This window comes from Pristiophorus japonicus, chromosome 12 (assembly GCF_044704955.1).
Source record: "Pristiophorus japonicus isolate sPriJap1 chromosome 12, sPriJap1.hap1, whole genome shotgun sequence".
Classification (NCBI taxonomy): domain Eukaryota; kingdom Metazoa; phylum Chordata; class Chondrichthyes; family Pristiophoridae; genus Pristiophorus; species Pristiophorus japonicus.
The window spans coordinates 49,744,378-49,768,494 of NC_091988.1; the positions used below are offsets into that span (position 1 = coordinate 49,744,378).

The 24,117-nt window shown below is 41.0% G+C and overlaps 1 protein-coding gene across 1 annotated transcript; it reads right to left on the reverse strand.

Moving 5' to 3' along the window:
• Window positions 1-873: 873 nt before the first annotated feature.
• Window positions 874-22,964, reverse strand: LOC139277233 (troponin C, slow skeletal and cardiac muscles). The gene is made up of 6 exons (XM_070895408.1): window positions 22,818-22,964; window positions 14,586-14,616; window positions 14,338-14,484; window positions 8,871-8,985; window positions 3,899-4,035; window positions 874-1,163 (listed from the first exon to the last, which is right to left on the reverse strand). The coding sequence occupies exons 1-6, from the start codon at window positions 22,839-22,841 to the stop codon at window positions 1,132-1,134; spliced, it is 486 nt and encodes a 161-aa protein (XP_070751509.1). The 5' UTR covers window positions 22,842-22,964; the 3' UTR covers window positions 874-1,131.
• Between the last annotated feature and the right edge of the window lie 1,153 nt (window positions 22,965-24,117).

Consider the following 24,117-nt stretch of genomic DNA (forward strand, 5'->3'; position numbering starts at 1 on the left):
TGGCCAATCTGTGGTTGTTTAATCAACTCTATTAATATTCCTTTCTGCACTTTATTAAGGCCGAGAACTGAATTGGCATCTCTATTATCCTCTTTTTCCATGATTCAATAAATAGAATATGTAATGTGTTTTCATTTTAATCTATATTAAAGTTTTTTGTGGCTATTTTATCAGATAACCAGAGATTACTGTCCCCTTAATCAATTATATCCCCAAACTCTGACCAATAAGATCCCAGAGATCTATGTGGATTAAATTAGTCTCATTTCAGTAAACCAGTCAGATTTCAAAATCAATCTCTAGAGCTGTTTTTGAGTGCTCGCTGACTTACATTGACACCCAGCTAAGCAACGCCTCGATTTCAAAATTTTCATCCTTGTTTACAAATGCTTCCATGGCCCACCCCTCCCTATATCTGTAATCTCCTTCAGCCTCAAAACCCCCCGAGATATCTGCGCTCCTCAAATTCTGCCCTCTTGGAGCATCCCTGATTATAACTGCTCCACCATCAGTGGCTGTGCCTTCAGCTGTCTGGGCCCTAAGTTCTGGAACTCCGACTCTAAACCTCTCTATCCCTCTTTCCTCCTTTAAGACGCTCCTTAAAACCTATTTCTTTGACCAGGTCGTCGGCCGTAATTTCTTCTTTGGCTTGGTGTAAAATTTTTTTTTGTCTTAGAACACTCCTGTGAAGTGCCTTGGGACGTCTTACTACGTTAAAAACGCCATGTAAATACAATTGTTGTTGTAATAATTTCACTCAATTCTTGATGCTTTAGATTTTTTGTTGCTGCAGATATAGATAAGGAATCTGCCAGGACTGTCGACTCGGAGGTTATCATGAGTAGAGTTAGTATATCAAAGGCTCACACAACACAATATTGATTGCAAACTTTATTGGACCTTCAACATCTGTCACAATTTTCTTATTTTAAAAGGTTACATAAAATATTCAATTATATACAGTAATGAAAAAAATCCATTAAGTATTTGAATGGTGGAAGAAATCTTGGACTTGAGGGTAGTTTCAATCAGTTCCTAAGCTAGTTTGATTATTCGTATTAGTTGGTAGCAGACTAAAAAAGGTTCACTACAAAGCATGTAACTGGACTGTTGGCATCAGGCTTACAACATTTATTCAACACCTTTCATGAATTCCAGGAATTCTGTAACAGAACAGATCACAATATTAAAATATGAGTTTTCATCAACTTTTTGAAAATACACTTCAGTTGAGGAAAGCACCCTTGAAAAGTTGCTAACCATGCATGGTGCACTTAATTACTGAAAACAATTTTGCACACAAGCAGATTTTCTTTCTGCCCCTATCCTGATATATATTCTTCCAACCCCATCAGTGCTAAAGCAACTTTCATATGTTTTTATTTCCAGAAATATTTTCAATATCAGTTGGGGATGAGGGGAACATCACTTAGTTGGTAGCTTCAATCGTCCCTCTGTTTCACTGATGTCTGACGCATATGCTGACTTCATTGACACTAGTACCTGTACCTAGTCAGCAAAATATTTGCACTGAATTTAGGGATACAGTGGTTAAAGTGGATTGGAATGGTCCAGTCCAGTGTGCCTGAAATATATAATCTAGTATCTACTATATTTAGTTTATCATCATTAACATTCACTAGTGAGGAACTTAAAAACGATATAGATTATTTGTGCTAAGATCTCCTGGCCCTGGATTGCAATTCCTTTTAAATCTGATCCATACTTCAGAGTTTCCAAACCAAGCTTCTGAGATACCCACACACCTAGAGTTTCTGTTTGCACTTTACATTCTCTTTCTATTGGGATGCATTCCACTTATTTAAGTCCAGAAAGTTTAGTGCAGGTTGGTAACAGTCAAGACCTGAGTAGTGTGTACAGTGATATGCTGGAGCTTAACCCACTAAAATTGTGCAACATACCAGCACAGAAAAATGATAAGCTTCTTCGAGTGGGAAAAAAACTCAGCCTCAGTGACAGATCTATCCCTCCAATTGTCAGACTGGCTAGACTGTGGACATACTGAACTCAGGATTTCAAGTTATGTGTTTACCAGAGAAGGCTGATTTGGTTGCAATCTTCTATTAACAACTCGTCTATGTTTGAGCTAGCTTAACCACAAAGAGGTCCCACTTACTACTTCCTCGACTACCCCCAGCCCCTTCTATTGATAGGTCACTAGACACCTGAGATGAACATTTTCAGGGCTACGGGGAAAGGGTAGGAGAATGGGACTAGCTGAGAGTCAGCATGGGCACGATGGGCCAAATGACCTATTTCTGTGCTGTAATCATTCTATGATTCTAAGTATGTGTTTGGCCCCTACTAGATGGGCAGCAGGTATAATGAACTCCTTATGAGTGGCATGGTGAGCAGAAAAAACTCACTGTAAAATGTGTGAGTGCATTGCTATCATCTCTCTAACCACAGCATGGACACACAGCACCCATCAAACAGTAGTTCTAACAGTTGGAGATATGGATTTTCAACAGCTGCTGGCCCCTTTCTAACCCAATTATGGTAGGTGATGAACGCTGGAAATATGAGTGTGTGTTCTCATACCTGGTATCCAGGTAACACTTTCCAGGAGCTGTCATCCTAAGTGATCAGCTACACAATGGGCACCTGTCTTTATCTTGCTGGAAGGACTTATGCAGGGCAGCTTGTAACATGCAAGCTACCTTAATGTTCTAGACATTGAAATCCAATGTCATGTGCCAGGCTTACTTGTCAATAACTGTTTAATCCAGGACATCAAGTGATGTCCTATATTGCCTTGAGCACCGACGAGGTGAATCAAGGCTGGTACAGGCCACGGCAGTCCCAGTGATTTCAAGTACTAGTTCTGGTACTGCTCACCTCCATCATGCCAATCAAGGGAAGGGAGTCCAGGGTTATGAGGAATGTACAGGGAAGTGGAGTTGAGGCCAAGATCAGATCAGCCATGGTCTTATTGGATGGCGGAGCTGGCTCAAGGGTCCAAATGCCCCTATTCCTATTTCTTATGTTCTGAAACTGACGCAACCAATCACAATCCACACCTGTAATATGACAGGCATTATCGTAAATGATAGCATATATGGGGTAGTTAGTAATGTTAGAAGGCCAAAGGAGGAAGTGCAATGGGCTTAGTTGTAACATTTGATGAGGCACTGCTATATATATATAAAGTTTGTATAAAAGGGGTGTGAGTCAAGGATAAGATATGTGGAAACAGAAGGATACAGTTACAAACAGAGTGAGAGACCACACAGGGAGCCTGTGGGGATAAATTTAGAAATGAATTAAGGAAGGAACAGAAAGAATGGGTAATTGGTGATTGGCATGATGGTGAGAAAGAGATAGACAGATAGATTGGAAAGAAAGGTGGGACAGGAAGATAATGTGGAAGAGAGTAATTGGAGAATAAGATGCGAAGAGAGAAAGAAATATGTGGGGCAAGTGAGGTAGGGAGGATTGTAGCTTAAAATCGGATTGATTTTTGGATTGCATGAAAGAATATGAGAAGAGTATATAATGAGGACAATATTGCACATCTGTGTATTGTGTGCACATTCGCACCCAAGAGAGAAAGAAGACAGCATAAAGATGATCGAGTCTAGTCAAAGGTCATGCAAGGCTGGGAATCGGTATGGCTTCCTAATACATTCTATTTTAACCATTGTTTACATCTGGTAGAAAATCAGAGCAATGGAGTGTCCCAGGATGCTGTGAGGGAAGATCAAATGAGCACCAGATAAATGGATTTTGCTGCTAATTCAAAAACTTGGGAACATTCAAAAATAATCTTTTTGAAAACAATGTCCTTCCCCATTGACTTGGGGAATTTGTTTAAGAGTTGCTAAATAAATAAAAGGCTCTGAGTTGTAAAAAAATAATAAGTGATTATGTAACTTACCATCATAGTCGATTTTTCCATCGCTATTTTTGTCACCATCTCGCATAAGCTCTTCTATGTCATCATCGGTGATACATTCACCTGTTTCTTCTAGCATTGTTCTTAATTCATCGAGGTCGATGTAACCATCGGCATTTCTGTTAGCACATAGGTGGGTATAAAAGTCAAAATGGTGACAACTTGGGGTTGGTCAAGCATCATGCCTTAATAAGATGTTCAACTTTATTAAAGCCCATTCCTTTGCACATGTTTCTTCATGTAATTTTATATTATTACTGCAGAATCTTCTGACACCATGAATGACTTCTCAGATCAGCAAAACAATTGCAGCCTGCATGATAGCTTTCATCATCAATAAGGAAATTAAAATGTTAATAAAACCTATGTTGCTTTTTCCTGCTTGAGCCACATTATAACAGTGACCACACTTCAAAAAGAACTTCGTTGGATGTAAACCGCTTTTGGACGTCCGGTGGTGGTGAAAGGCTCTATATAAATGCAAGTTTTTTTTTTGTGTTTCACTAGGTATCCTTTTGTTACTTCCAACTTTTTGTAAATGAATAGAATATTTTAATTCCTTTGCCTTCGATTAAGTTCCTGAGATGAATATTAGTTATGTACTTTTTTTGAATTTGCTCATTAAGGATTCAATGACAATATTCAACTCATATACTCCTTGCCTCCATGGAAGGTGTGGTAAACTAACATTGAGTTTATGTTGCACATAAATGTAATAGGTTTAATAGAGTTGTTCAAAATCTTCAAGGGTTTTAAAAAGAGTAAATAAGGAGAAACTTTTTCCGGTGGTAGAAGGGTGGTTAACCAGAGAACACAGATTTAAGGTCATTAGCAAAAGAACCCGAGGCAAGATGAGATTTTTTTATACACAGCGCGTTGTTGTGAGCTGGAATGCACTGCCTGAAAGGGTAGTGGAAGCAGATTCAACAGTAACTTTCAGAAGGAAATTGGATAAATATTTGAAGGGGGGAAATTTGCAAGGCTATGGGGAAAGGGTAGGGGAGTGGGACTAATTGGATAGCTCTCTCAAAGAGCTGGCACAGGTACAATAGGCCGAATTGCCTCCTTATGTGCTGTATCATTCTATGATTCTAGAAATCAAATATAATGTGAGCCTGTACAGCAGACTAAAAACTCAGCGTGTCCGGAGCCAGAAAGGGAAATGGCACTCTCTACCACTGGCAACAATTATTTTCATAACTACACTAGCACTGCTGTCTCCTGTGGCTTGGAGAAAAAACATCTCCTATGAGAGTTTTCTGGACTGCCTCATTTACCTCACAGCAAGTTAGGCTGCTGGCAGTTGTAATGCTGTAAAGTAAATGTAGAATTGCTGATAAAGCATTCTTCCACATCTATTGAAATGCTGTGAAGATTTTGGCAATCATTACACGGTGAGGCTTTTAAGACATTGTTTTCGAAATAATTTTGCACAAAATATATTTTCTCAACTGTTGCTTTAAATTATTCATGCCTGACATCTTGTATCACATTCTCGGTTGAGTATTCCAGCATCTGGAGTATTGAGGGTGAGGAAGTAGTGTCTCAAACGAGCGTACTATGCTTAAACAAAGGGGACTACAGTGGGATGAGGGCAGAGTTGGCTAAAGTAGACTGGGAACACAGACTAAACGGTGGCACAATTGAGGAACAGTGGAGGACTTTTAAGGAGCTCTTTCATAGTGCTCAACAAAAATATATTCCAGTGAAAAAGAAGGGCGGTAAGAGAAGGGATAACCAGCTGTGGATAACCAAGGAAATAAAGGAGAATATCAAATTAAAAACCAATGCGTATAAGGTGGCCAAGGTTAGTGGGAAACTAGAAGATTGGGAAAATTTTAAATGAAGCAAAGAATGACTAAGAAAGCAATATAGAAAGGAAAGATAGATTACGAAAGTAAACTTGTGCAAAACATAAAAACAGATAGTAAAAGCTTTTACCGATATATAAAACGGAAAAGAGTGACTAAAGTAAATGTTGGTCCCTTAGAAGATGAGAAGGGGGATTTAATAATGGGAAATGTGGAAATGGCTGAGACCTTAAACAATTATTTTGCTTCGGTCTTCACAGTGGAAGACACAAAAACCATGCCAAAAATTGCTGGTCACGGGAATGTGGGAAGGGAGGACCTTGAGATAATCACTACCACTAGGGGGGTAGTGCTGGACAGGCCAATGGGACTCAAGGTAGACAAGTCCCCTGGTCCTGATGAAATGCATCCCAGGGTATTAAAAGAGATGGCGGAAGTTATAGCAGATGCATTCGTTATAATCTACCAAAATTCTCTGGACTCTGGGGAGGTACCAGCGGATTGGAAAGCAGCCTCTGTTTAAAAAAGGGGGCAGACAAAAGGCAGGTGTCTATAGGCCGGTTAGTTTAACATCTGTAGTGAGGAAAATGCTTGAAACTATCATTAAGGAAGAAATAGCGGGACATCTAGATAGGAATAATGCAATCAAGCAGAAGCAACATGGATTCATGAAGGGGAAATCATGTTTAACTAATTTACTGGAATTCTTTGAGGATATAATGAGCATGGTGGATAGAGGTGTACCGATGGATGTGGTGTATTTAGATTTCCAAAAGGCATTCGATAAGGTGCCACACAAAAGGTTACTGCAGAAGATAAAGGTACGCAGAGTCAGAGGAAATGTATTAGCATGGATAGAGAATTGTCTGGCTAACAGAAAGCAGAGAGTCAGGATAAATGGGTCCTTTTCGGGTTGGAAATCGGTGGTTAGTAGTGTGCCACAGGGATCGGTCCTGGGAACACAACTGTTTACAATATACATAGATGACCTGGAAGAGGGGACAGAGTGTAGTGTAACAAAATTTGCAGATGACACAAAGATTAGTGGGAAAGCGGGTTGTGTAGAGGACACAGAGAGGTTTGGCAGATGGAATACAATGTCGGAAAATGTGAGGTCATCCACCTTGGGAAAAAAAAACAGTAAAAGGGAATATTATTTGAATGGGGAGAAATTACAACATGCTGCAGTGCAGAAGGACCTGGGGGTCCTTGTGCATGAATCCGAAAAAGTTAGTTTGCAGGTGCAGCAGGTAATCAGGAAGGCGAATGGAATGATGGGCCTTCATTGCGAGAGGGATGGAGTACAAAAGCAGGGAGGTCCTGCTGCAACTGTACAGGGTATTGTGAGGCAGCACCTGGAGTACTGTGTGCAGTTTTGGTCACTTTACTTAAGGAAGGATATACTAGCTTTGGAGGGGGTACAGAGACGATTCACTAGGCTGATTCGAGAAATGAGGGGGTTACCTTATGATGATAGATTGAGTAGACTGGGTCTTTACTCGTTGGAGTTCAGAAGGATGAGGGGTGATCTTATAGAAACATTTAAAATAATGAAAGGGATAGACAAGATAGAGGCAGAGAGGTTGTTTCCACTGGTTGGGGAGACTAGAACTAGGGGGCACAGCCTCAAAATACAGGGGAGCCAATTTAAAACCGAGTTGAGAAGGAATTTCTTCTCCCAGAGGGTTGTGAATCTATGGAATTCTCTGCCCAAGGAAGCAGTTGAGGCTAGCTCATTGAATGTATTCAAATCACAGATAGATAGATTTTTAACCAATAAGGGAATTAAGGGTTATGGGGAGCGGGCGGGTAAGTGGAGCTGAGTCCACGGCCAGATCAGCCATGATCTTGTTGAATGGCGGAGCAGGCTCGAGGGGCTAGATGGCCTACTCCTGTTCCTAATTCTTATGTTCTTATGTTCTTATGTTCTCCACAGCTGCTTCTCTCCTTTCTTATAGGTTGGATTTTGTAGCCGCCAGCCATTCCACACACTTGCACTTGTCCACAGACCTTTTTATGGACTTTTGCACTGGAAGTTCTAGTCAGCCAACAATCAAAACAGTGCAGCGCCCTCTACAAGGTATCTGGGACCTGTGTGCACAGGTCAAGCAACTCTGTATCTCCTCAATCAATCTGACTGAAGAATCGAAAATGAGCAGCTCAGAGTCTGAACCAGGAATTGTCAGTTAGAATACTTAATTCATGTTAAATCAGGTACAGCAAGCAAAATAATTATGGAGGGAAATAAATATTGGATTAAGAGAGATAAAAGTGGCAGAAAGATAATGTTAAAAGATTTTTTTTTTAAATCTCCAACAATTATTAAAACCTGTAGGAATGTGACTGCACACTCGTAAAAGTTAATTTTCAGTGCCGGAGAGGTTGTTTGGAAGTAATTAAGACTTACCACCCAATTAAAAATTTACTTACACTGGAATGGACAAAGCCTAACTTTTTCTTGCTAGCTTAGTGCATAAAATCAGATAAGTACAGCAACTTCACACCGTTCCACATATTTGAATGGCAGATCTCTAGGCGAGATACCATTCTCACGCTTTTGGAGGGGCGGGACATCTCGGACAGCAGCTTCCTGATTTACACATTTAATTCCGCTGGAAGTTGCTGTCCGAATGTGTTATGTATTAATGCTTGGGGGGGGTCACCAAACACCAGAGGGCGCCGTGGTCGGAGGTCATCGGGCTGTACGCATGTGGCATGTGTGCTTGGTCACCAGTTTATAAGCTGTGTGTCTTTGTCACACTGGCACTCTTGGGCTGGAATAAAGATGGATCAGGTTGCACCTGAGTGAGTTTACAGTAACCAGACTCTTGAGTCATTTCAGAATTATAACATTAATAACGGTGAGCGCTGTTAGCCTCACCATTATTTCTTGTGCAAAAATCAGCCCAATATATCTTTATTTATCCCTCTTTACTGAATCATATGTTGCTCAATGTTTAGAACAATGAAGATCTACAGATTTCTTTTTGCTGACTTATAAATGAGTAATGATTTTTTTTAAACGTATGCAAATCGATTCAGTGGCAAATTTGATAATTGCATATCAGAGTGTGTCATCGTATGTAGATATATAGAAGTGCATATGTGACTTTACAAGTGTATTTTGAACAATAAACACTTACTTATCAAACATTCGAAACAATTCTGCCAATTCTTCTTCTGATTTTCCTTTGCTATCATCTTTCATACATCTCACCATCATGACCAAGAACTCATCAAAGTCAACAGTACCACTGCCTAAATGAAAAACAGGAATCGGAAATGTTTACATTGATCACATACTAAAGAAAACATATAAAATCACAACAATACATGTAGTAATTGCTTACATCATCATTAGTAAAGTGAAATCTGGAAACATGGAACGGTATTATTTTGTTATTTTGTAACCTAGTACACTTCCCAAATGTCATTCTTCATTGTCTTGTACACATAAATATAAAAGTAGATATATCTTTTAAAATAATTCAACTGAGTGATATCTTCAAGGTTGTGATAATGTAGAGTCTCCAGCTCTTCGCGTCTCAACGCAGAGCGTGAAGAGGCCAAGCGCAGGCAGCAGAAGGAGCATGCGGCCCACCGACCCCTTCCCTCGACGAATGTTTGTCCCACCTGTGACAGGGTCTGTGGCTCTCGTATCGGACTGTTCAGCCATCAAAGAACTCACTTAGAGAGTGGAAGCAAGTCTTCCTCAATTCCGAGGGACTGCCTATGATGAATGTAGAGTATAGGTACCTACCAATACTTCCAGTTTTCACTCAGTAACAATTACTTCAGACGCTAATGTAAAAGCAAACTTTCATGGGCTGCTGCAAAAGTAAGGCACCACTACGAAGTACAGGTACTGCATTAAATAGTCATACTGATGTTTTATGTTTAACATCAAACTTTCATGAGTGGGGCATTGCTTTTGATTTTTTCTGTAGAGATTCTAGGGAATGTGCTGAACTTGTTCCAGTACATAATGGTTACTGTGCAGAAATAGATTTTCAACAAAGCAATGCATTGCGTGTGAAAGCTGATTAAAGTAATTATTTGGTGAAGTAGTTTCTTCAATGGGATAAACTATTAAATGATACTTTTTATTGCCATTGATAATAGCTACTGACCTGTACAGATGTTTTACATGGGGAGAATGGCAGATTACACAGGTCTAAAATATTAAATTGCTTTTTTTAATAGGCTGTGTAGCTATGCTGGGACAGGGATCCCATTCCTCATTGTTATTGAATGACTCTGGAAATTCATGTCTGCCCATATCAGGTCACAGTGGGATGGGGCTCCACAGTCCAATAGCTTGCTGATCATCAGCGTTTAGATTCACATGAAGAATGGCCACTTGGGCAAGGTGGTTGCAGATATTTGTGTTTCTTTTGTGCACCTATAATTCACTGCCTTTGGGAGAAGAAGGAAGAAGAAGGCTGTTGTAGGCAGAACCCTGGGAATAGGTAGCCAGCAATGTTACCAGTCATTTTATTTTGGTGCGCGGGCCCTTTAACTGGCTGCGCAGCCCATTCAAATTTCCGTGCACGCACGGCTGCCTGAGGAAAAGAGTATTTGAAGATCAGGCCCTCAAAACTGCCACCAAGCTCATGGTCTACAGGACTGTAGTAACACCCGCCCTCCTTTCTGGCTCAGAGACGTGAACCATGTACAGTAGACACCTGGTGAGTAGCTTGCGCAGGACCACCAGACTTATGTTATATTTAGCGAGAACAATCTGGGATAAATATATTAGTGAGCGAATTTCATACTGGATAAGTACCTGAAAGAAAAACATTTGCAGGGCTACGGGGAAAGGGCGGGGGAGTGGGACTAGCTGAAATGCTCTTGCAGAGAGCCGGCACGGGCTCGATGGGCCGAATGGCCTCCTTCTCTGCTGTAATCATCCTCTAACTCTGCTTTTTAACCTGTTGCTTTGAAAATTCATAAAGGAACTGAAAATATATGACATGTTCATTAAACAATGGAAAATACCACAGTGCAACATTCAATCATGACTGATAATTTTCAAGGCTGCTGCTGTTATGGTATTCATTGAAATATGAATGGAATTACTGAATGCAATTCCCATAACACCAGCACAATTACTGCAATCCAATGTCAAAACATGGAATTTGACTTATTCAGTTAGGATAGGTCTGATAGTTTAGTGTTTATTAAAATCTGTAATATTTTTAAATAGGCCCACTTCTACTGGCTTTTTATAGCGTGAAGTGATCAATATTCTTCATAATGCTACGGATTTTAATTTTCTGGCCTAGAAACATTGTAACATTGATTTTAATTTCCTGCAACTCCATGACTGGCTCAGTGGAAATGCAAATCATGCTAACTACTTGGTTCACTGGAATGAACAGTATTTGATAGTGTGACAGTTCTCTGAATTTGATTTTTTATTCCGCACAGTAATCTCTGGAGAAAAGGGAAACACAATTTGCATACACAGGGATCATTAAAACACAATTCTTACTAATCTTAGTCCATGATAAAATTTAAATTGTATAAAAGATGTGTTTTAAACAATTATCCATTTGACTGCTCTAAAGATAAAACTTGTGTTACAAGATTTTTCCTTCTAGTCATGAGGCAACAATAGCTAACTTGCAGAGCTTGCGAATTATCCACATGAAAATAAAATTGTATTGGATACACATCATTTATCACTAATGTTTCACATAGTGAGGTTGTGCGGTGGCAAAATACGCTGATGCTCCAAAACTTTGTTTTAAAAAATGAAACACAAACTAAATAAATACTAATTGCTAAATGCTGGTTTGTAGTACAGGGTAATGACAGCAGTAAAACAAAATACCCTTTGAAAAAGAAAGCAGATGGTCAAGCCATAACGTATAGTAATCTGTGCTAAGCTCCGGCATTGCTTCAATGGACCTCCATTCCTAAACATAGAAACATAGAAAATTGGTGCAGGAGTAGGCCATTCGGCCCTTCGAGCCTGCACCGCCATTCAATGAGTTCATGGCTGAACATGCAACTTCAGTACCCCATTCCTGCTTTCTCGCCATAGTCCTTGATCCCCCTAGTAGTAAGGACTACATCTAACTCCTTTTTGAATATATTTAGTGAATTGGCCTCAACAACTTTCTGTGGTAGAGAATTCCACAGGTTCACCACTCTCTGGGTGAAGAAGTTTTTCCTCATCTCGGTCCTAAATGGCTTACCCCTTATCCTTAGACTGTGACCCCTGGTTCTGGACTTGCCCAACATTGGGAACATTCTTCCTGCATCTAACCTCTCTAAACCCGTCAGAATTTTAAACGTTTCTATGAGATCCCCTCTCATTCTTCTGAACTCCAGTGAATACAAGCCCAGTTGATTCAGTCTTTCTTGATATGTCAGTCCCGCCATCCCGGGAATCAGTCTGCTGAACCTTCGCTGCACTCCCTCAATAGCAAGAATGTCCTTCCTCAAATTAGGAGACCAAAACTGTACACAATACTCCAGGTGTGGCCTCACCAAGGCCCTGTACAACTGTAGTAACACCTCCCTGCCCCTGTACTCAAATCCCCTCGCTATGAAGGCCAACTTGCCATTTGCTTTCTTAACCGCCTGCTGTACCTGCATGCCAACCTTCAATGACTGATGTACCATGACACCCAGGTCTCGTTGCACCTCCCCTTTTCCTAATCTGTCACCATTCAGATAATAGTCTGTCTCTCTGTTTTTACAACCAAAGTGTATAACCTCACATTTATCCACATTATACTTCATCTGCCATGCATTTGCCCACTCACCTAACCTATCCAAGTCACTCTGCAGCCTCACAGCATCCTCCTCGCAGCTCACACTGCCACCCAACTTAGTGTCATCTGCAAATTTGGAGATACTACATTTAATCCCCTCGTCTAAATCATTAATGTACAATGTAAACAGATGGGGCCCCAGCACAGAACCTTACGGTACCCCACTAGTCACTGCCTGCCATTCTGAAAAGTACTCCTACTCTTTGCTTCCTGTCTGACAACCAGTTCTCAATCCATGTATGCACACTACCCCCAATCCCATGTGCTTTAACTTTGCACATTAATCTCTTGTGTGGGACCTTGTCGAAAGCCTTCTGAAAGTCCAAATACACCACATCAACTGGTTCCCCATTGTCCACTCTACTGGAAACATCCTCAAAAAATTCCAGAAGATTTGTCAAGCATGGTTTCTCTTTCACAAATCCATGTTGACTTGGACCTATCATGTCACCTCTTTCCAAATGCGCTGCTATGACATCCTTAATAATTGATTCCATCATTTTACCCACTACCAATGTCAGGCTGACCGGTCTATAATTCCCTGTTTTCTCTCTCCCTCCTTTTTTAAAACCAACAACATACTGCGGACAAAGCTCACTTTTGCAATGGAGGGCTGGGAAATAATTTCTCAATGGTGTATATCTTCCCCTGGCTCAGCTTTCCAACTCAGATGTACATGATCTCAGACAGCCATCTTACAACAGAAAAGTTTAGGAAATGTGCACACTTTGATGGACTCTGTTGCGCGGGCCCCAAGCCCTGGAATTCCCTGCCTAAACCTCTCCACCTCTCTACCCTTCTCTACTCCTTCAAACGCTCCTTAAAACATATCTCTTTGACCAAGCTCTTGGTCACTTGCCCTAATTTCTCCTTATGCGGCTCAGTGTCAATTTTTTTGATCTCAATATTCCTGTGAAGCGTCTTGAGATGTTTCACTACGTTAAAGGCGCTATATAAATATATGTTGTTGTTATTGTTGTTGACTTTTATAGAGAGGTAAAAGGAGCATAAGCTCTATATTGTCCCCATCGTTGTTCTTTCTTGATCTCCCCACGTCATGCACCAAACCTGATGGAGAGGGTGGGCAGGTGACCTGATCTCAGACCAGCACCACTGCAGTTCTGAATGAGTTTTAGTACTTTTTGAGAGCATTCGAGGGATGATTCTCCTGTTAGTTTTTCTTTTCTTTGAGAAAGTGCCTGGGCCTCCTCATGGTGATAAAGCTTTTAAAAAAAATTTCATCCACCGGATATGGGCGTCGCTGACAAGGCCAGCAATTATTGACCATTCCTAATTGCCCTCGAGAAGATGGTGGTGAGCCGCCTTCTTTAACCGCTGCAGTCCTTGTGGTGAAGTCACTCCCTCAGTGCCATCAAGTAACTGAGAAGAGAAATGTGCTATCGTGAAGTATTGAACCTGTGTGGCACCACTCAGTGCTACCGGACATTAGTGCAATATGGTTACAATTCCCAAAAGAAAAATAAGATCCATCATAATTCACATAGAATATAATTGAGTCCTGAGTGTTTAAAGGGAAACAAATGTGCTTTTAAATATATTAGGATCTGGGACCTTGAGTGTTACTTAGTTCTTAAATCTACCTATGGTCCCAAAGAAAGAAAGAAAGACTTGGGTTTATCTAGTGCCTTTCATGACCACCGGATGTCTCAAAGCAACTTACAGCCAATGAAGTACTTTTGGAGTGTAGTCACTGTTGTAATGTAGGAACATACATATGTCATATATCACACATGTCAATAGCTCCTTATTATACCAGGGTGATAAATAATATTAGGAGGGGTTATAACAATTTTTATATCTGTACCATCTTCATCCACTTCATCAATCATCTCCTGCAGCTCCTCTGGTGTTGGGTTCTGACCCAACATGCGCATCACTTTGCCCAGCTCCTTGGTACTAATGCATCCGTCTTCAGCATCCTGCACGAAGATATCAAAAGCTGCCTTGAACTCTGAAAAAACAAGGAGCATTTCAGTACCAGCTGATTTAACAAATTTTAAGCAGCACTTGGCATTGTTTTTAATTATTTTATTGCGTCTAATGATTCCTTACCATTCTTCTGCTCCTCAGTCAACTGCTCAACCTGTATTACAAAAACACAATAAGAATTACTACACAAGAATTAGGAGCAGGAGTAAGCCGCAAGGCCCCTCAAGCCTGACTGAGTGTCGCAAACACCAGGCACAACATACCACTTAAAATGAACCTGAAATTTGACAGCTAAAGGTTGAGTGGGAAAGGTTAAATATATGGCTGTAAACAAATAGGCTAACAGTAAGAACTGTTATAAAGAACACTCTCTGACAAAAGAAAGATCCTCAATGAGAGACAACTGTGACCAAATATATTTGAAAACTTACATTTTTTATGGTTGATCACATTTTAGATATGTTGTCAGTCTTTACCAATATTTAAGATGGTCACAAACCACTAGACATATTAAAAAAATTTACGAGTCCTAATTCTTGAACCCTACATAAATTTGAGGGCATCCAAAACTCTGCTGCCCATATCCTAACTCGCACCAAGTCTCCCTCACCCATCACCCCTGTGCTCGCTGACCTACATTGGCTCCTGGTCCGGCAATGCCTCAATTTTAAAATTCTCATCCTTGTTTTCAAAATCCTCCATGGCCTCGCTCCTCCTTATCTCTGCGACTTCCTCCAGCTGCACAACTCTCCAAGATCTCTGCAATCTTCAAATTCTGGCCTCTTGCGCATCCCCAATTTTAATCGTTCCACCATTGGCTGAGTTGCCTTCAGCTGCCTAGGCCTTAAACTCTGGAATTCCCTCCCTAAACCTCTCTGCCTCTCTATCCCTTGCTCTCTTTCATTAAGATGCTCCTTAAAACCTACCTCTTTGACTAAGCTTTTGGTCATCTGTCTTAATATCTCCTTATATGGTCTGCTGTCAAATTTTGTTTGATAATGCTCCTGTGAAGCGCCTTGGGATGTTTTACTAAATTAAAGGCACTATATAAATACAAGTTGTTGTTTTTGTTATATGCACACATGCTAAATGGTCACTTCTTGGCACAAATATAGCTTTATGCTGATGCATATGTTCACAAACTGTTACAGCTCAAGCATACTGTGTTATTATGAGGAGGAGATTAGACTGTAGATAATATGAACTTTTACAATGCAGTGCTTGTGCTTTTATGTTAGAATTGATGTATTTTTGCAAAATCTATCTCCCTCCCGGCCACTGTCTGAGGTTGAACCAGACTTAAGCACATAAATCTAGGCTGACACTCCAGTGCAGTGCTGAGGGAGTGCTGCATTGTCGGAGGTGCCGTCTTTTGGATAAGATGTTGAACTGAGGCCCTGTCTGCTCTCTTAGGTGGACATAAAAGATCTCATGGCATTATTTTGAAGGAGAGCATATTGGTGTCCTGGCCAATATTTATCCCTCAATCAACATAACAAAAACAGATTTTCTGATCATTATCACATTGCTGTTTATGGGAGCTTGCGTTGCACAAATTGGTTGTCGTGTTTCCCACATTACAACAGTGACTGCACTCCAAAAGTACTTCATTGGCTGCAAAGTGCTTTGAGACATCCAGTTGTCATGAAAGGCGCTATATAAATGTAAGACTTTCTTTCAGACCGTTTGCAACCTCAACATCCTACTTGTCCTTCAGCTCAGTTTCCTACCCATATCCTCTTCATCACAAAGACTGCCTACTTCCACTTCCTTAGCATCACCCATCTCCATCCTCCCTCAGCCCATCTGCTACTGAAACCCTCATCCATGCCTTTTGTCAACTCAGACTCAACTCTTCCAATGCTCTTCTGGTCAGCCTCCCATAATCCAACCTCCATAAATTTCAGCTCATCCAAAATTCTGCTGCCCATATCATACCCCACACCAAGACCTGTTCACCCATTACCCCTGTCCTTGCTAACTTACATTGGCTCCCAGTCCCCCAACATCTCAGATTTCAAATTGTTATCCTTGTGTTTAAATCTATTAATAGCCTTGTTCCATCCTCTGTAATCTCCTCCAACCCTACAGCCCCCCACCCCGCCCCTCCAAGAACTCTGTGTTCCTCCAACTTTGGCCTCTTGTGCATTCCCTCCCTTTGTTCCAACATGCTTTCAGCCTTCTAGACCCAAGCATTTGGAATTCCATCCCTAAAGGTCTTCACCTCGCCATCTCTCTCTCCTCTTTCAACAGGCTCGTTAAAATCCACCTCTTTGACCAAGCTTTTAGTCACCCCTCCTAATAAGTCTTTCTTTGGCTCGGCATCCAATTTTATCTGATTATGTTTCTGTGAAATGTCTTGGGGCATTTTTCTACATTAAAGATACTATATAAGTACAACTTGTTGTTGCTGTTGTAGGTCATTTGTCAACTGCAAGCATTGAACTTCTTGGAAATTGGCCTGACATCTGTTCAAATGGTGGGGCAGAATGGGACTTTGACAAATTATGTTTCAGTCTGCAAGGATGCATCCATAATACATCCCTCTGCTGAAAAGCAACTTCTGGGCACAAACATAGCCAAAATGTTATAACCAAAGATGGCAAGATGCTTATGTTATCAACAAATACAATTAATCCTCCTTTACGCACAATGTAACGATTGTTAATGAAGCAAAGGGTTTATAAAACCTTTCCTATTGTGTATATTGCTCTGTTTAAGTTAGGAACTATTAATAAATATTAGAGAATCTTCAAGCACATCAAAGCAAACTTTAGTAAAGAGTTACAGCTGCACCGTGCTTTTCCCATTTTGCAATATTTCTACATTAGGTTCTGAAATAATCTCATGCATAGCACAGTGCCGTCTGGTGCATGTGCAAAGAAGGAAAATTAGAGTGTGGAGAATGAAGTGGATTTTCTGTGATTGATTTTCAAGTTTAAAGTGTTTGAAAAATAAATATTTCATATCTTGTAGTTAGTGCGAATATATCTGAAAGAATGAGCAATTATTCCTCAACAGCTACTTCCTTTCTTGGTCCTTTAAATTTTTGAGCATGTTTTAGGTCCTGATTACTTTTTTACAGAGGGGAGAGGCAGGCTGTAAGAATAGAAGCCACACTGGAGGATAGCAGCGAGGTCCTGAGACAATATAGTAGTGCCATCAAACAAGAAATATGCTGGCAGCATCACAGAGGGAATGAGCAACCTTGAGAAGGTAGCTAATTCTCCCAGTTTCTCCGTCTCAGTCGCATCTGCTCTGACAACACCACCTTCCCCACTAGTGCCTCTGACATGTCTTCCTTTTTCCTCAACCAAGGATTCCCCTCCGCCCTGGTTACAATGGCCCTTGACTGTGTCCGTTCTATTTCCCGCACCTCTGCTCTCACCCCTTCCCCTCCTTCTCAGAACCATGACAGGGCTCCCCTTGTCCTCACCTTTCACCCCACCAGCTTCCACGTTCAATGGATCATCCTCTGTCATTTCCGCCACCTCCAGCGTGATCCCACCACCAATCACATCTTACCCTCCCCTCCCCTCTCAGCATTCCGAAGGGAATGCTCCCTCCACGACACCCTGATCCATTCCGCAGTCACCCCCAGCACCCACTCCCCTTCTCACAGCACCTTCCCGTGCAAGTGCAGGAGATGCAACACCTGCCCTTTTACCTCCTCCCTTCCCACTATCCAGGGCCCCAAATACTCCTTCCAGCTAAAACAGCGATTTACTTGTACTTCTTTCAATTTAGTGTACTGTATTCGCTGCTCACGATGTGGTCTTCTCTACATTGGGCAGACCAAACGTAGATTGTATGACTGCTTTGCGGATCACCTCCATTCAGTCTGTAAGCATGACCCCGAACTTCCGGTCACCTGTCACTTTAATTCCCCGCTCCATTCCGACATCTCTGTCCTCAGTCTCCTACACTGTTCCAATGAAGCTCAATGCAAGCTCGAGGACAGCACCTCATCTTTCGTTTAGGCACTTTACAGCCTCCTGGACTAAACATCGAGGTCAAAAATTTCAGATCATAACCTCTGCCCATATTTGGCTCCCTTTCGCGCCCCCCCCCACCTGCCCCCAGCCCGATCTTATGTAATTTTTTTTATTTCCGTCTCCCATGGCAGCTGGTAATTATTCTGCCATTCACACCCTATCTAGATTAACCTTTTTTTTTAAACTTCTGCCATTACCATTTTAAATCCCTTTTGTCTCTCTAATCTCTCCTGCTTTCCACCCGATCACAGACCTTCCCTTTTGTCCTTTCTTCCCCTCCTCCTTTCAGTGCTCCTTAAAAATTCATTCATTTCAAACATTTGCCAGTTCTGACGAAGGGTCATCGACCTGAAATGTTAAGTTTGTTTATCTCTCCACAGATGTTGCCTGACCCGCTGAGATTTCCAGCATTTTCTGTTTTTATATTAGAGAAGGAAACAGTGTTTCTGGGATTTGGTAAACACATTCAGGTATGAAAGGAAAGAAAGACTTGCATTTATATAGTACCTTTCATGGCCTCAGGACGTCCCAAAGCACTTTATAGGCGATTAAGTACTTTTGAATTGTAGTCACTGTTGTAATGTAGATAGGTTCAAGATTTAGCCTGAGAGCTTGGTGCCAATTGCTTTTGCTGTAAACCTGTTCACCTGTCCAGTATCCACTATTAGTTACCCTAATAGTTTGGGTATTCATGATGCTGAAGCCATGATTCTAATTGTGCAACCACTCCCCCCAGGCTGAAAGAAACATAGAAACATTCCCCTCCCTGTAGTGTTAAAAAATATGGAGGCATTCTTCTTTATGTGTTGTAAGTTTTCCAATTTCTCTAAGTCCTCCAATTTCCCCTCCAAGTCAAACACCATCCTTGTTTGAAAATATATCGCTGTTCCTTCATTGTCGCTGGTCAAAATCCTGGAACTCCCTACTTAACAGTACTGTGGGACTACCTTCAACATACAGACTGCAGCGGTTCAAGGAGGCAGCTCACCACCACCATCTTCTCAAGGGCAATTAAGGATGGGCAATAAATGCTAGTTTTACCAGCGACACCCACATCCTGTGATTGAATAAATAAGGAAAATGGATTTGTATTTACCACTAGGCCACCAGGGATTGAATGCATCCCTCCCACGCACACTACGTAACAAGGGGAAATGGCCACATAGCAGATCATAAATGATTGGTTGCCCCCCCGCTACCACAATCTCATATGTGACACTTGGGAATCCCCCGCATCCCCCCCCTCCAACTCACACACACACACCATCAGGGTTTCCCCCTTGATCTCCTCCTCCTCCGCTCTCACACACTACACAAAAAACAATTGGATGCATTCTTTCTGTCCACCACTTTAAAAGTATTAAAAAAGCATATATTTACATGTTTTTATTTTATTCTACTTTATTGATTGCTGTGGCTCCTGTCACATATACAGCCATTCGCTCATCGCGTGCCCTTTTGGAAGGAAATTAACACCAGATTGCATACATTGGCATTACTTGCAGAGCTTCTGTGAATGGAATGTGACAAGTTTGTTTAAAGGGACGGACTGACCCAAACCTGAAAGATTTACTAAAGCAACACTGAGAGTAGCTCAATCTGAGTTTACTTCACATTGTGAAATCAGACACATTCCTCACAGTGACAGTAATAGGTACTGCAAAGTGCACTAGAAGTTAATAGAGTCTGGGCTGGATAAGATCAGCTGCGTTTTAAAACATTTTTATCTCTCTCTCATTCTCATTCTTCTCCCCCTACACACATACACACTCCATGGGTAATGTTCTGACTTTGCAATCCTCGTTGGGAACCTCAGCTGCCAGCAACATACTGGAAATTCAAGCATGTGCTGCGTGTGATTTTCAAACCAATATTTCAAATAGTTGGGATATCTTGTGCTTAAACTTCCGATATGGTGGGCAAGGTACCCTGCCGGTATTGTGAAGTTAGAAAATTACCCCATTTCTCTTATTCTTTTTATTATTCTCATTTTCTGGTTCTTTATGTATTGCCTTTTTTCCCATCATTCTGGCTCACTGATTCCCTTGTGGTTCTTTTAGTTAATTTGTGAATTGTCACTGTTTTTCTTTTTACTTCTGACTTTCCTCCACTCACTCAACTGGTGACTTTCTGGATCTGTCCTTATGGTCTCCTGGCTTTGTTCCCATCTTCTATATGAGCCGCCGGTCAGCTGAGCAACAAATGCACTTTGTGGCTGCTATTGTGAAATACCAACTGTTACATAGCTTCTGATCTATTTGATGCAAGCAGAAACTTTACTTCAACTGTTAGAATAGGCCCTGAGCCATTAAAGAATCCAAACTGTATTTTAGCATTGCCTACATGATGTACATGTTCATTGTTGATCCTTTGCTTAATATGCAACTATTGCTAACACTGTATATTCACCGTTAGATGGCAGTTTAATTGTCGCTTGAATCACATGAAAAATGAAGCAATAAAATAGTTACAGCACATTGCAGAAGAACACTGAGCAGGAAATAATATAATGTATGTTGCAGGATGCAAGAACCCCGAGACTTCACCTTCAATTAGCAAATAGTTATGAAACTCTGAGCACGTACTGAGCACCAAGGCTAATTGGCGGCTGGAATATGAAGGGGTAGAAGTTGTGTTACAGTTGTGTAAATCTCAGGTTAGGCCCCATTTAGAGCACTGCATTCAGTTTTGGGCATCAAACCTGAGGAGGATATATTGACCTTGGGATGTAGCACAGATTCACCAGAATGATACCAGAGCTAAAAGGGTTAAATTATGAGGACAGGTTGCAGAGACCTTGAGCATAGATTAAGGGCTGATCGAATTGAGGTGTTTAAGGTCCAGTCGCAACTGTGTGAGAATTGGTGATATATGTTAAATGGCAGATGATTCTACCACCAACCTAACTCGACTTTTAGAATTTTCACTAAGCTCTTCAAAGATTTTTTGGGGGATCTTATCTAAACAACTGTGATGAAAAGGGGGCAGCTGTTGTCATTGGTATGGCGTCATATCTAAATCAGAATGCTTTCGCCATGAATAGGTACCTAGTACTCCTTTATAATCCTGCCGGCCTGTGCCTCTGGTAACACGACTCCTTGTTATTTTTAACAGTATAAAGGACGAGACAACTGTTGAGGAGAGCTAAGACAAATACTGTGGATGGTTTGCGTTTGTTTTCAAGTTTTTGATTGACACAGACATATATATCCTTGAAATCTTTATCTGAGCATTTGGATCCCTTGTGGCGAGTGGGGGGAGCTTGTCGCCAAGATAACCGCCTCCTCACGACCCAAAATTAGCTTTAATTCGGACGAGCAACACTTCATCGCATTCCTGGAAGGCTGAGTGTAAAGATTACAGCCACGACTGTAAACTCTTCGGCTTGGCACTTGCAAATGATCAATTATACGCAATACAATTCAGACATTTTGAATTGTGGCCTTTAATACGTTTCTTCAAACCTGAGTCATAATGCTACCAATCAACTTTAAAAGATGCTAAAAGAAGCAACTATCAATTTGATTTCGGGCGCACAGGAATCATGCGATTGTTGGTGAACATGCCCAGACCGGTGAAAGATCCACCTGCGGGTTCTTTTAGACTCCCGTCTTATTGGGACACTAGAAAGGCAACAAGAAGAATTGGGAATCATTTTACGGCTCTCGTTTTGTTATAAGAAACTTATCTTGAAACCCAAGGCACGCTGCAGCTGCTTATCAATTGCATTTTATCGACCAAGGAATTCTAACTTTAATTTTGTTTCGTCTGCACATTTGACAATTTCAAAAGTGTGAAGTGTAAAGACGGGGATTGGACTAAATTCGATGAGTTAAGGGTGGGATATTTCTATGGAGGAGATTGCTGCCACTAGCCTCGCCCTGTAAATATCCTCTGTAAAAAGCAAATACAGAGGTTTTATATTTAACGGTTTTAACATTTTCGACAATTATTTCAAATAACTTTTTATAAACAACTTTTATGTTAAATGAAAGGGAAATGTTGTTCTACTCAAATTGTTTGAAGCAGTTGTCGCGGGTTAGATGCTACACATTTAAATCTCGTGTTCGAATTCTTAGAACTTTTCAAGCTTTCTTTTACTGCGGTATTCTGATGTGATTAAAATAACTTCATATACTGTATCATTGTACTGTATATATATATTCACTGCTGTATACCTGATCCACAAATACACCTACATTCTGTCTTAAAATATACTGAAGACCACTAATTACATTTGTGCAATGTTCCCATAAGGACTCTGCCGTTGATTTTTATGTTTCAGAACCAATTGAAAAACTTAGCTGCAAAGCACAAAGAATGTGCCTTCATTACTGTGATCAGCAGGGAATGTACTCACCGCCGCTTTGTAGATATCTTCCATAGTCGAGGATGGATGCAGCGCTGTTGGCAGACAGAGACAGAGTGGTCCTGCATCATCTTTTATAGGAGGTCCCAGCTCCACCGACACGTTCACCACACGTTAGGCTTTCCGTTCAAACCCAGCAGCACTAAATCACTGACAATGTGGCAGATAAGAATTGAATGCCACAGGAGGCAGGGCAGCAATGCTATAGTCTGAACATAATTAAACTGGCATCTTGGCCTTTCACCTCCTCTTGTCTATGGATATGCCACTGGGGATAATACAAGATCTCCCAACCTTGAAAGTCCTGCTAAAATTTTACTGATGACTCAGTACAAGAGAGAGCCTCTGGCCAAATATTCAAGTACACAAAGTTATAACTGAAGAATTGAGATTCTTTTGCTGTTGTGCTATCTTCCTTGGGATGTGACGAAACCCTTAAAATAAAATAATGATGCGTCTTAGAAGTCAACTGACAAAACTTTGTTCTGTAACCTTAAACCGAACTATGAAAAATATAGCAAGTACTTTTTGGTTTTTTTTACCTGAAAGTGGCTGTAAAAATAACATAAGAACATAAGAATTAGGAACAGGAGTAGACCATCTAGCCCCTCGAGCCTGCTCCGCCATTCAATAAGATCATGGCTGATCTGGCCGTGGACTCAGCTCCACTTACCCGCCCTCTCCCCGTAACCCTTAATTACCTTATTGGTTAAAAACCTATCTATCTGTGATTTGAATACATTCAATGAGCTAGCCTCAACTGCTTCCTTGGGCAGAGAATTCCATAGATTCACAACCCTCTGGGAGAAGAAATTCCTTCTCAACTCGGTTTTAAATTGGCTCCCCCGTATTTTGAGGCTGTGCCCCCTAGTTCTAGTCTCCCCTACCAGTGGAAACAACCTCTCTGCCTCTATCTTGTCTATCCCTTTCATGATTTTAAATGTTTCTATAAGATCACCCCTCATCCTTCTGAACTCCAACGAGTAAAGACCCAATCTACTCAATCTATCATCATAAGGTAACCCGCTCATCTCCAGAATCAGCCTAGTGAATCGTCTCTGTACCCCCTCCAAAGCCAGTATATCCTTCCTTAAGTAAGATTTGAATTTATATAGTGCCTTTCACGACTGCTGGACGTCACAAAGCGCTTTACAGCCAATGAAGTACTTTTAGAGTGTAGCCACTGTTGTAATGTAGGAAACGCGACAGCCAATTTGAGCACAGCAAGCTCTCACAAACAGCAATATGATAATGACGAGATAATCTGTTTTTGTATTGTTGATTGAGGGAT

Excerpts from the sequence above, each read along its gene's own strand:
- LOC139277233 (XM_070895408.1), bottom strand. The coding sequence starts at position 22,841 with ATGGAAGATATCTACAAAGCGGCG. Across the intron at positions 14,485-14,585 it reads GACTGAGGAGCAGAAGAATG|AGTTCAAGGCAGCTTTTGAT; the intron begins GTAAGGAATCAT and ends TTGTTTTTTCAG. Across the intron at positions 1,164-3,898 it reads TGGAAAAATCGACTATGATG|AATTCCTGGAATTCATGAAA; the intron begins GTAAGTTACATA and ends GTTCTGTTACAG.